Source organism: Pecten maximus, chromosome 18 (assembly GCF_902652985.1).
Source record: "Pecten maximus chromosome 18, xPecMax1.1, whole genome shotgun sequence".
NCBI lineage: Eukaryota > Metazoa > Mollusca > Bivalvia > Pectinida > Pectinidae > Pecten > Pecten maximus.
The window spans coordinates 24,869,518-24,882,805 of NC_047032.1; the positions used below are offsets into that span (position 1 = coordinate 24,869,518).

Here is a 13,288-nt window from a genome sequence, read left to right on the forward strand (position 1 = left end):
GATATATTTGTATAATAGTGTAATGGAAGGAAACTTACTGAATCGTCCCCGTTCGTGGTGACTGAGGTTTGTGCTGTGAGAATCTCTTTGGCTTCTTTGATCATATCTTGTAGTATAGTGCATGGCTGGGCATTCTTTATAAATTCATGCTGTAAGGAACACAATGATACCAGTTATAGTCTGAAAAATCATATTGACAGAAAAACATATCTAAATAACATCTCACAAACTATAGATTTGAACCAGCATTGTCAAACTGTTATTGACCGAAAATCAGGTTCAAACCAACATCTTCAAATCGTTATTGATCAAAACATTCATTTAAATCACCATCTTCAAATCATAGACCAAAGCATTCATTTAAATCACCATCTTCAAAACGTTATTGATCAAGAAACAATCTTTGACACAGAGAATAGACTGAAAACATTAACATATCATTTCTAAAAAGATAAACATAATTAAGATAATTATATATATGTATGAAAAGCAGCCACATTTTATTTGAGATGACCGCTGTACACACGTACGTTCATGAGTTCCGGTGCTGTAGCTCTCTGTTCCGGATTTTTTATAAGACATTTGGAGACAAAGTCTATAAATTCTGGAGACCACTTATCTGGATTCCGAAAGGAGGGCGGAGGCTTCGTGGGTATCATAAATATAGCCTGTCAAAACAACAAATCCAAATTGCATTTACAATTAACAATATACGACACACTAGGGAAACTTTGCTTAGGATTTTTGTCTCACTGTTGTATATAGTGTTCTTTTTCACATAGAGCTAAATTATTTGTATAGAACACTTTTTCTCTCGTTAATTATTAATGTACATGTAATTTCAGTTTTAACATGAAAGTTTTAAATTAGTGCTCTTTGACTATTTTCTTGACAATAGGGGGAAATGGAAGTAACCTAAACTGTGGGAAAAGTTCTCTGTATACATATAATATCAGTAGTGTATGAATTTGTTGGTCAGAAGTAAGCAATTAACCTGTGTCAGTTTTAATAGCTCAACAGACCTAGTGTTACATTGTTTTACCATGTACTGACATTAAATACAGCTGTAAAGTTAACGTGTATATTTTAACGGTAATTTTAATTTAGCATTTAAATTTTTTCACACTGAAAGCATTCCACTAAATTATGATTGCACCAATTGCAGATTGATAAGCATCATTATTAATATCTACATTGGTTTCTATGGCAATCATTGTTGGTGTGCTAGTGGAGTCTAATTCATCATCCCGCTAATATGTTTTAATTCGGTTTTGCTTTAAAATTTGAGTGTCAAATTAAATACATTTATATTAACACTTTTGATTTTTAACATTTATTCTTATACAGAAAATGTCAATTTGTGAACAGCTTTCTCTCATATCTCTTAGTCATCTCTCAAAACCTTTACTTTTGTCTTGCACACCAATACTACATAGGAATCTGAGTCCAAAGTACCTTTATCTAGAGGACAGAATACCACCAACCCACAAAACATGTGTTTAATAACCAGGACTTTTCCTGAAGTCTTTTGGGGCCGTTAATGGGTCTCATTTCCAAATTAAATTATTTCATATTTAAGCGAAATTCCCAAAATTTGCATTTTAATCCTTAAAGCCTTTACCAATTCACCAATTTTCTATCCAAAACGAGACAAAAAGGCCCCATCCCAAACCAGTCAGAAAAAGGCCCCATCCCAAACCAGTCAGAAAAAGGCCCCATCCCAAACCAGTCAGAAAAAGGCCCCATCCCAAACCAGTCAGAAAAAGGCCCCATCCCAAACCAGTCAGAAAAAGGCCTCATCCCAAACCAGTCAGAAAAAGGCCCCATCCCAAACCAGTCAGAAAAAGGCCCCATCCCAAACCAGTCAGAAAAAGGCCTCATCCCAAACCAGTCAGAAAAAGGCCCCATCACAAACCAGTCAGAAAAAGGCCCCATCCCAAACCAGTCAGAAAAAGGCCTCATCCCAAACCAGTCAGAAAAAGGCCCCATCACAAACCAGTCAGAAAAAGCCCTGATAGCTTATCCATTCTGGTTGGCAACACCAAGTTGGTTAGCATTTTTTTTCAGTTATTAGTTGAATAGTTCCAGCATTTTTACAATTAATTTTTTTTACAATCTTTTTCCTGGCACCAGTAAGGATATCAAAACACAAAAACTCATCTTACTAAAGGTTTTTTTATTTTGCAGAAATTCTACTTTTATCTTGGGCCAATTACTTCTTGCATAATCATATAACTGAGCATAGATCCAAGATATGTACATTAAAACATCACAAATTACCTTACCTAGGGTGATGTTAAGTCTTACTTTAAACTATTGTATAAAGTATGACATGGTATATAATCTATATAAACACAAGTTAAAAGTATGTTGTTTGTCCACAGTGTACACCTGCAGATTTACCAGCAGATTTACCAGCAGAGTTACCAGATTTACCAGCAGAGTTACCAGATTTACCAGCAGATTTACCAGTAAACAAACTTACTCTCATAGGGTGGATATCTCCATACGGGGGTTTTCCTTCAGCCATTTCTAAAGCTGTTATACCTGAGAAAATAAGTAAAGATACACAAGACAAATTCCAGATCAACTGAGAACCGTGACCGAGAAAATTATCATTTCTCACCTAAAGGTTTTAACTGAAATGAATACTGATCCAGGGAGATAAGTCATAAATAAAGATTTGTTTTCAATTGTGCAGCAAATAGCCAATGTGAGTTATGCCCAATTTTGATTTATACATATTGACTGATATTCATTACCACACTTTTATTATCTTCTATCCAAAAAAAAAAAAAGACCCAGATATACAAAGGTTGTTTTTCTTTTAACAAAGCGTCACACTCTTGTCAACTTAATCTTATCAATCTTCACAACAGTTTTGGTACATGTCACATACCTAAACTCCATATATCTGCTACACAGTCGTACCCAATCTCCTGTATAACTTCTGGGGCCATCCAATATGGGGTTCCTATCACAGTGTTTCTTTTGGCCATTGTGTCCTAAAATGAAGATTAAATAAATGAAAAAATGAATGTGGTTTGTGTGACAAAACATGCAGACAATTAGAGTTCCATCAATTGTTGGTCTGTTGACTTAGAATTTCCCTCCTAGTAATCAGTTATAGCCGTAATGCCGTGATTTACCTGTACCAGTTAGGCATGCCTCTCCCAGTTCTCACTCTTAACTGCCTTGCTAACCTGATGACTGTGAGTATGACAGGCCCTGTTTTAGGTCTTGACATCAATTTTCCTGTGTCATCAATTTTCCTGCCCTCCCTAAAGTCTGCCAGTAACATGGCCTGTTTTAGGTCTTGACATCAATTTTCCTGTGTCATCAATTTTCCTGCCCTCCCTAAAGTCTGCCAGTAACAGGGCCTGTTTTAGGTCTTGACATCAATTTTCCTGTGTCATCAATTTTCCTGCCCTCCCTAAAGTCTGCCAGTAACAGGGCCTGTTTTAGGTCTTGACATCAATTTTCCTGTGTCATCAATTTTCCTGCCCTCCCTAAAGTCTGCCAGTAACATGGCCTGTTTTAGGTCTTGACATCAATTTTCCTGTGTCATCAATTTTCCTGCCCCCTAAAGTCTGCCAGAAACATGCCCTGTTTTAAGTCCTGTCATCAATATTCCTGCCCCCTAAAGTCTGCCAGTAACATGGCCTGTTTTAGGTCTTGTCATCAATTTCCCTGCCACCCCAAAGTCTGCCAGAAACATGCCCTGTTTTAAGTCCTGTCATCAATATTCCTGCCCCCTAAAGTCTGCCAGTAACATGGCCTGTTTTAGGTCTTGTCATCAATTTCCCTGCCACCCCAAAGTCTGCCAGTAACATGCCCTGTTTTAAGTCCTGTCATCAATATTCCTGCCCCCTAAAGTCTGCCAGTAACATGGCCTGTTCGAGTTCTTACCGTTAATTGTCCTGCGACACCAAAGTCTGCCAGCTTGGCATGCCCTTCAGTATTAAGAAGGATATTTCCTGCCTTGATATCTCTGTGGATTTTCCTGCGTGAGTGGAGGTACTCCAGACCTTTCAGTGTATCAAACAGGATTGTGGCTATCTCATCTTCAGACAGCTGTCCAACAATAAAAGGAATGGCTTTGACATATCGAGTAGAGTAATACTTCATGACTGTAATAATGGCATGGCTTCAATAATGGCACTTTCCATGATAGCTATCTGATAAATGATTTACAATCCATTTTTTCTCATAATATTAGAACTTTTAATTATTAAACAAAATCTTAACAAGTGCAATCAATGATTTTCGCAAGCTCACCGGTGCCAAACAAATTAAGTCCACGAAATGGTAAAATGCCAAAAACAATCACTCCTGGACCTCTAATGAATGTTTAAATCAAATTAGAAGGGTGTCAGGTGCATACTTTTGGACGTACCCCCAAAACTTTAAAGTGAGTTTTGGTGCCAAAAAAGTTGAGTCCACAAAATGGTAAAATTGCGGAAAAAATCACATTTTTTTTCTGCATGATTTTGCTATAGGGAACAACCAACCAATTGAAAAAATATATTTTTGAAACAGCCCCTGTGTATAGAACGTTGAGCCAAGGATAAAATGTCTGGCAGCCACTGATTGGCCAGTATGTTATGAAGTGAGAAAATAGATATGTAGCCTGATAGGTAACTATCAATAAGAAATGTTGATATAAATTTCTTAAGTCCGATTGTTTTTTTTCCCAAAAGTTCACGTAATAATAGTAAACAGGTAAACATTTAAGATTTTTGAGAATTTTTACTGCGAAATTCACCTATTTTCAAAATGGCTACCCTGGAGAAAATTTGAGCTGAAGGACCCAACTTTTTTTTTTGATTAGGTGTTATATCAGACCCTAAACTTTTGTTATAAACCATAATCGTCATATTCAATTCAAGAATTTGAATGAAATAATCCAAAACGTTAACACTAAGGTCTATGGGAAATCAATTGGTTGGTTGGTCTCTATAACATCACTCCTAGACCTCTAATGAATGTATTAAGCCAATTAGAAGGGTGCGAGGTGTATACTTTTGGACTTACAAGCTTTCCAAAACACAAAATGGTAAAATGCGAAAAAATCACAATTGTTTTCTGCATGATTTTGCTATTACATCACTCCTAGACCTCTAATGAATGTATTAACCCAATTAGAAGGATGTGAGGTGCATACTTTTGGACTTGGAAGCTTTCCAAAAACTGATCCCAAAAACTTAAAAGTGGAGTGGGACGCCGACGCTGGGGGTACAGTATTAGCTCATGGTTACTTGTAACCGGTGAGCTAAAAATGTATAGCTAAATAACTAAACACAGTACTGCAAATGAGCTTAAATCAATATACACTACATGTAAATATAAAATAATGGTGACACATTTTTCATCTATGTTTTTAAGATTTTGAATTATACCACATCACAGCTACAGAAGGCTATACTTATGTTCCTTAGAGATCATCAACTTCAAAAACAACAAAAATTGATGTTTGTGGATTTGGATAACATTTGTCTGCCTCTAAATGATCCTGGCTGTTTACAGGAAAATGAGCCCAATAAATAAACAAACAAATACATGTACCATGATTGGTTCAAAGTTACATACTGTCACATTCAAAGTGTTGGTATGTTTTTTATGATTGCATATATACCACTGACTTCAAATCTATATCGACAATGATATCACGCAATCGACAATGATATAACTCAATCGACAATGATATAACTCAATCGACAATGACATAACTCAATCGACTTTAACTCAAGCAACAATGATATAACTCAATCGACAATGATATAACTCAATCGACTATAACTCAATCAACAATGATATAACTCAATCGACAATGATATAACTCAATCGGCAATGATATAACTCAATCGACAATGATATAACTCAATCGACAATGATATAACTTAATCGACAATGATATAACTCAATTGACAATGATATAACTCAATCGACTATAACTCAATCGACAATATAACTCAATCGACAATGATATAACTCAATCCACAATGATATGACTCAATCGACAATGATGTAACTCAATCCACAATGATATAACTCAATCCACAATGATATAACTCAATCCACAATGATATAACTCAATCCACAATGATATAACTCAATCCACAATGATATAACTCAATCCACAATGATACAACTCAATCCACAATGATATAACTCAATCCACAATGATATAATTCAATCGACAATGATATAACTCAATCCACAATGATATAACTCAATCCACAATGATATAACTCAATCTACAATGATATAACTCAATCCACAATGATATAACTCAATCCACAATTATATTACTCAATCTTGATAAACTGTATAAAAGTCTCTGTGGAGTATACTGCCCATCACCTAGCCAGTTCACTATGATTTTAGCCTTACCGTCTTATTGCGAAGTCTCATGATATCCGACACAGAGCCAGCTCCGCAGTACTCCATCACAATCTGTCGGGAAGAAAAGGAAAGTATTCAGCACAACCATATTTTCAATCAGAGTATAAAATAAATTTATATACAGCTACAGGGATTAATATCATATCTGATTGTTCTTAAAGTTTACTGTTAAGTTATGAAATAATTTTTATGAAAAATGCGAAATTGAATTAACATTTAATAATTGAATATTATGTTTAGCCAAATAATACAGTGTCAGTTTTTAATCTGTTTGGTCACATTTTATTCCTTTATCATACATAAAATCATCTGAAATACATTTTTTTACAAATAAGATTATAATATTGCAATATTATTCCCTTCAAGTCCCCCAGATATTTTTAATACATACGAGTAAATAAAGGGATTGTTTCTGAAATACTTTACACATGTAATTTTATCATATACACATACAAATATACAAATGTACATGTTTAAGGCCAGTTTTGAAATAGCTAACATAATATAGATTTGACAATCAAGTTACAGGAAAATAGATATAACCCTGATAGATCTATAACTGTAGTTTATGACAAATGAATTCACGGGGTAAGATTTTACTAATGATAGTGTCAGTGTTGATTAGGTACCTCCCCATAGATCTGTATAGTTGAGGTACCTTCCCATAGATCTGTATAGATGAGGTACCTACCCATAGATCTGTATAGTTGAGGTACCTACCCATAGATCTGTATAGTTGAGGTACCGACCCATATATCTGTATAGTTGAGGTGTACCGACCCATAGATCTGTATAGTTGAGGTACCTTCCCATAGATCTGTATAGTTGAGGTGTACCTACCCATAGATCTGTATAGTTGAGGTACCTTCCCATAGATCTGTATAGTTGAGGTTTACCTACCCATAGATCTGTATAGTTGAGGTACCTACCCATAGATATGTATAGTTGAGGTGTACCTACCCATAGATCTGTATAGATGAGGTACCTACCCATAGATCTGTATAGTTGAGGTACCTACCCATAGATCTGTATAGTTGAGGTACCGACCCATAGATCTGTATAGTTGAGGTACCTACCCATAGATCTGTATAGTTGAGATACCTACCCATAGATCTGTATAGATGAGGTACCTACCCATAGATCTGTATAGTTGAGGTACCTACCCATATATCTGTATAGTTGAGGTTCCTATCCATAGATCTGTACAGTTGAAGTGTACCTACCCATAGATCTGTATAGTTGAGGTACCTACCCATAGATCTGTATTGTTGATTCACTTACCCATAGATCTGTATAGTTGATTCACTTACCCATAGATCTGTAGAGTTGAGGTATCTACCCATAGATCTGTATAGTTGAGGTACCTACCCATAGATCTGTATAGTTGAGGTACCTACCCATAGATCTGTATAGTTGAGGTGTACCTACCCATAGATCTGTATAGATGAGGTACCTACCCATAGATCTGTATAGTTGAGGTACCTACCCATATATCTGTATAGTTGAGGTTCCTACCAATAGATCTGTAGAGTTGAAGTGTACCTACCCATAGATCTGTATAGTTGAGGTACTTACCCATAGATCTGTATTGTTGATTCACTTACCCATAGATCTGTATAGTTGATTCACTTACCCATAGATCTGTAGAGTTGAGGTATCTACCCATAGATTTGTATAGTTGAGGTATCTACCCATAGATCTGTAGAGATGAGGTACCTACCCATAGATATGTATAGTTGAGGTACCTACCCATAGATCTGCATAGATGAGGTACCTACCCATAGATCTGTATAGTTGAGGTGTACCGACCCATAGATCTGTAGAGTTGAGGTACCTTCCCATGGATCTGTATAGTTGAGGTACCTACCCATAGATCTGTATAGTTGAGGTACCTACCCATAGATCTGTATAGATGAGGTACCTTCCCATATATCTGTATAGTTGAGGTACCTACCCATAGATCTGTATAGATGAGGTACCTACCCATAGATCTGTATAGTTGAGATACTTACCCATAGATCTGTATAGTTGAGGTACCTACCCATATATCTGTATAGTTGAGGTACCTACCCATAGATCTGTATAGTTGAGGTACCTACCCATAGATCTGTATAGTTGAGGTGTACCTACCCATATATCTGTATAGTTGAGGTACCTACCCATAGATCTGTATGATGAGGTACCTACCCATAGATCTGTATAGTTGAGGTACCGACCCATAGATCTGTTTAGTTGATTCACTTACCCATAGATCTGTATAGTTGAGGTACCGACCCATAGATCTGTATAGTTGAGGTGTACCTCCCCATAGATCTGTATAGTTGAGGTACCGACCCATAGATCTGTATAGTTGAGGTACCTACCCATAGATCTGTATAGATGAGGTACCTTCCCATAGATCTGTATAGTTGAGGTACCTACCCATAGATCTGTATAGTTGAGGTACCTACCCATAGATCTGTATAGATGAGGTACTTACCCATAGATCTGTATAGTTGAGGTACCTACCCATAGATCTGTATAGTTGAGGTACCTACCCATAGATCTGTATAGTTGAGGTGTACCTACCCATAGATCTGTATAGATGAGGTACCTTCCCATATATCTGTATAGATGAGGTACCTACCCATAGATCTGTATAGTTGAGGTACCGACCCATAGATCTGTATAGTTGAGGTACCTTCCCATATATCTGTATAGATGAGGTACCTACCCATAGGTCTGTATAGTTGAGGTACCGACCCATAGATCTGTATAGTTGAGGTACCTACCCATAGGTCTGTATAGTTGAGGTACCTACCCATAGATCTGTATAGATGAGGTACCTACCCATAGGTCTGTATAGTTGAGGTACCTACCCATAGATCTGTATAGTTGAGGCACTTGCCCATAGGTCTGTATAGTTGAGATACTTACACATAGATCTGTATAGATGAGGTACCTACCCATAGGTCTGTATAGATGAGGTACCTACCCATAGATCTGTATAGATGAGGTACCTACCCATAGATCTGTATAGATGAGGTACCTACCCATAGGTCTGTGTTTTTGAAGTACCTACCCATAGGTCTGTGTTTTTGAAGTACCTACCCATAGGTCTGTGTTTTTGAAGTAGCTGCCGTAGTATTTGACAATGAAGGTACTGTCACACTGCTGCATTATTGAGATCTCCTTGATGATCTCCTGTAGGTCGGTATCCACAGGCACCTGTTTAATGGCCAGGACCTGGCCCGACTCCTTGTGGAGTGCTTTATACACACTTCCATATGACCTGGAAATCACACATCAGAAACTATTATGGAGCTGTCACTACATTAATTTAATTCAAGTCATTTAATTTTAATGTTATACCCATTGGTAATTATATAATGAGGATTTTAAAATAAATAAGCTTCACATTTTCATATCATATTTTCTTTGCAGCAGCAAATCAAACTAAATTAATCTGTTTTCAAAGTGAATTAAAATAAAAGCAATCATCTAAATCAAATTAATAAATTCATTTTGCATACATGCATATATACTTAAAGATTATTTGAACAATATAAATGTAACAATATTAACAATGTAATCAAATATGCACAATGCATAAATATAAACATGACGATATTGTGATGCTCTTTAAATATACATATACATATCAACAAATGATACATGTTATATAGAGTGATGCAAACGAAACAAAATCAGACAAGCAATTTTTTGGGGTCTAGGAAAAACCATTTCCACAAAGCAGTCAACTATTAATGCTACTACGAGAGACGGTGCAATGGGATTCCTGATGCTAATAGAAAAATTGCTACCTCCAGCCACAGGAGAGGGATTTATACAAGGGAGGCAACTCGCCTCTGTGGATGACAATACAGCTGGAAACAGGAGAATTTATCTATTTCTACACTAAATTAATATGCTGAAGAACTAAGTCAGGAAAAATTAAAACTTTTAACTCATGGATAGAAGACAAACTCACTATACTCAGTCACAATATACTAAATTGCTTTAAATTCTCTATTGAAGAATAGATACAAGGGAGGTAATTACATTTCACCAACATGACAAAAATCAGACACAAAGGAAGAATCTAAAATTAATTCACATTAAACCAAATGTATAATGAGCAGGAACCCTATGAATCTAACTTCTTATATCTCACTCCTTAATTAAGTAAAAGAAAAAATCATACAAACTCAATATTCAAAACCACCAGGATAAAATCAGTATAATTTCACCTCTCTTATAATTTTATAAGAGTAAATTGATCAATGTAGATTATAACTAGAGCAGAACACAGTCAATCCTTACCCTCAATAGTTACTTGATACACATACAGTAAAACAGCTGTATTCATTTTACTTTAGATTCTGATTACAGCTATACAAAGAAATAGCCTACTATTGAATATGAATATAAACTCCATTCGTATCAATCAGGGGCCAAAACTAATTGTTTTCAGTTGGTAGCCCATCGGCTCATCTAAACAATTTTCTTAATAGCCCTTCAATAAATCCAGTGTGTTAGAGTAACAATCCATGAAAATGACACAAAGACTAAAACAACCTCAGCTTCCACCGTATTATATTACTGACACACATAATTCATCAACCCTGTCCCAATCTACTACTGACACACATAATTCATCAACCCTGTCCTAATCTACTGACACACAGAATTGATCAACCCTGTCCCAATCTACTGACACACAGAATTGATAAACCCTGTCCCAATCTACTGACACACAGAATTGATAAACCCTGTCCCAATCTACTGACACACAGAATTGATAAACCCTGTCCCAAGCTACTGACACACAGAATTGATAAACCCTGTCCCAATCTACTACTGACACACAGAATTGATAAACCCTGTCCCAATCTACTGACACACAGAATTGATAAACCCTGTCCCAATCTACTGACACACAGAATTGATAAACCCTGTCCCAATCTACTAACACACAGAATTGATAAACCCTGTCCCAATCTACTGAAACACAGAATTGATAAACACTGTCCCAATCTACTGACACACAGAATTGATAAACCCTGTCCCAATCTACTGACACACAGAATTGATAAACCCTGTCCCAATCTACTGACACACAGAATTGACAACCCTGTGTGTTTTTGTACAAATTATCCATCTTATACCTCGGACCTGTGGTCCACTGGTATATACTGAGGTACAGTATCACATTAAGATGTTCTGCTACAGAATACAAAGGCCTCAAGGCTCTTACTATAAACTCCCTGACAAGTCTTACCCCTCGCCCAACTTGCCCAACACGTCGAACACCTCCTCAGGGGGTCGTGTGAGGTCATCCTCTTGTAATCTCTTTAAGGGGTCACTAAGGAACACAAAAGGACAAGCAAACTAAAAAGGGAAGCAAACAAAGCACAAGGCAAGCAGCACACAGCCAGACTTGTAACACTGGTCCCGGGCAGAAGGCATCACTAAAATGTCCACCGACACCACCACGATCATTTCTGATGTATTTCAAATGCATTGACTTCCTCATTAGAGAACAGTTGTCACAGATCCTTAAATATTTGCAGATCCCGTGAAATGTATAGATTTCAAATTAGCTTAATGATACGTCTATTCGCTATACCCATCGTCTAAATTGGTTATTTGAAGATCTAGCATCGTAATAATTAGAAAACTTTAATATTGGGAAATTTTTTATATTCTCAGAATTTTACTATTTTGGCTGACCCGGGTAAAAAAAAATCCAATTTCCAATGCACCGAAATTCTACCTTCACATTTATCATCAAAAATAATCCCTGCTGTAACAATGACTTGTCTGTGATTATCACCAGCTGACTTTGTTGTTTCGGTGATAAATTACTGGGTATAATTCTGACGAAGTGGACACAGGTACAGGTATCAGGCCATTTGACATTAAGAATACCAGTCAATGTCCAAAATGATGACAAAGAGCTCGGGATGAATGAGGACCCTTTGTACATGTAACAATCGTGATTGTGAGGGTGACCTTTGGTAATGCCTTAGGTATACCGTCATGGACCATGTCTCATCTGCCGTCCGGCCTAGGTACACTACAGCACAACCCATCTTCAGCTGACACTTATTATATACAGCTATGATGGAACATAATTTGTACGGCAACAAAAAAACAGTTGTACAAGTCTGATCATTTTTCAAAACAATACCAATGTTGTTTTATGTAAATAAAATATAAATTACCAAAATATTTATCTAAGGTATTTTTAAGTAGACATCTTAACATATATGTATACCAGTATCAGACATTTTCATTCTGTTTTACCAGAGTTATTTCCCTTCACTTAAAAAGTTAAAAAAAAAAAAATTGCAATGAGATGGAAGATTCAATAAAATTATTTTTCCTTTTTAGTCAATAGCCAGGATTTCCATAGGCTCTGACACCTGTCTGTTGTGTCTAGATATGGTGTTGGTGTCACAGGAAACTCAGACTATTTAGTCGAATATTTATGGAGTCTGCATGTGGCATTATATACGTGGACGTACTATATAATAATATAGCTACTTTACATGGGTAAATTTTCTTATCAGGCCAGCCTTCAATTAACTGGTATACTTATGCCTTTACTAGTTAGTTTAACAGTTTGCAGAGACTTAGAGCATTTTTAAATAGTTATTGAACTTTATTTGATCTTACTAGAAGGTTTGCTGTACTTGCATTGAATATAGATTTATCAACAATTACATACCTTTCTGTGCACATTATACCTGTGTACAACTATTCGTACACAGATCATGTAACATCATAGCTGTATATATCAAGTATGAAATAATTCTGGAAGGAAAATGCACAAATGCTGTTTTGAGCAAGACCACAAGTACATATCACCATAAAATTCAGCTCGCATTTTAGTAGTTGT

At 36.3% G+C, this 13,288-nt stretch overlaps 1 protein-coding gene across 4 annotated transcripts in view; it reads right to left on the minus strand.

Moving 5' to 3' along the window:
* Positions 1-13,288, minus strand: part of LOC117316060 (serine/threonine-protein kinase 3-like) — a 31,346-nt gene that overhangs the window by 12,919 nt on the left and 5,139 nt on the right. For 2 of the 4 annotated variants that reach the window (XM_033870536.1, XM_033870534.1), the window contains exons 2-9: positions 11,666-11,749; positions 9,496-9,676; positions 6,394-6,456; positions 3,910-4,074; positions 2,900-3,005; positions 2,486-2,547; positions 531-668; positions 39-149 (exon numbers count right to left, since the gene is read on the minus strand). In XM_033870536.1, the coding sequence (XP_033726427.1) occupies positions 39-149; positions 531-668; positions 2,486-2,547; positions 2,900-3,005; positions 3,910-4,074; positions 6,394-6,456; positions 9,496-9,676; positions 11,666-11,749 (910 nt within the window). The remainder of the gene's footprint in view (positions 1-38; positions 150-530; positions 669-2,485; positions 2,548-2,899; positions 3,006-3,909; positions 4,075-6,393; positions 6,457-9,495; positions 9,677-11,665; positions 11,750-13,288) is intronic. The other 2 variants (XM_033870537.1, XM_033870535.1) reach the window with 1 other exon arrangement.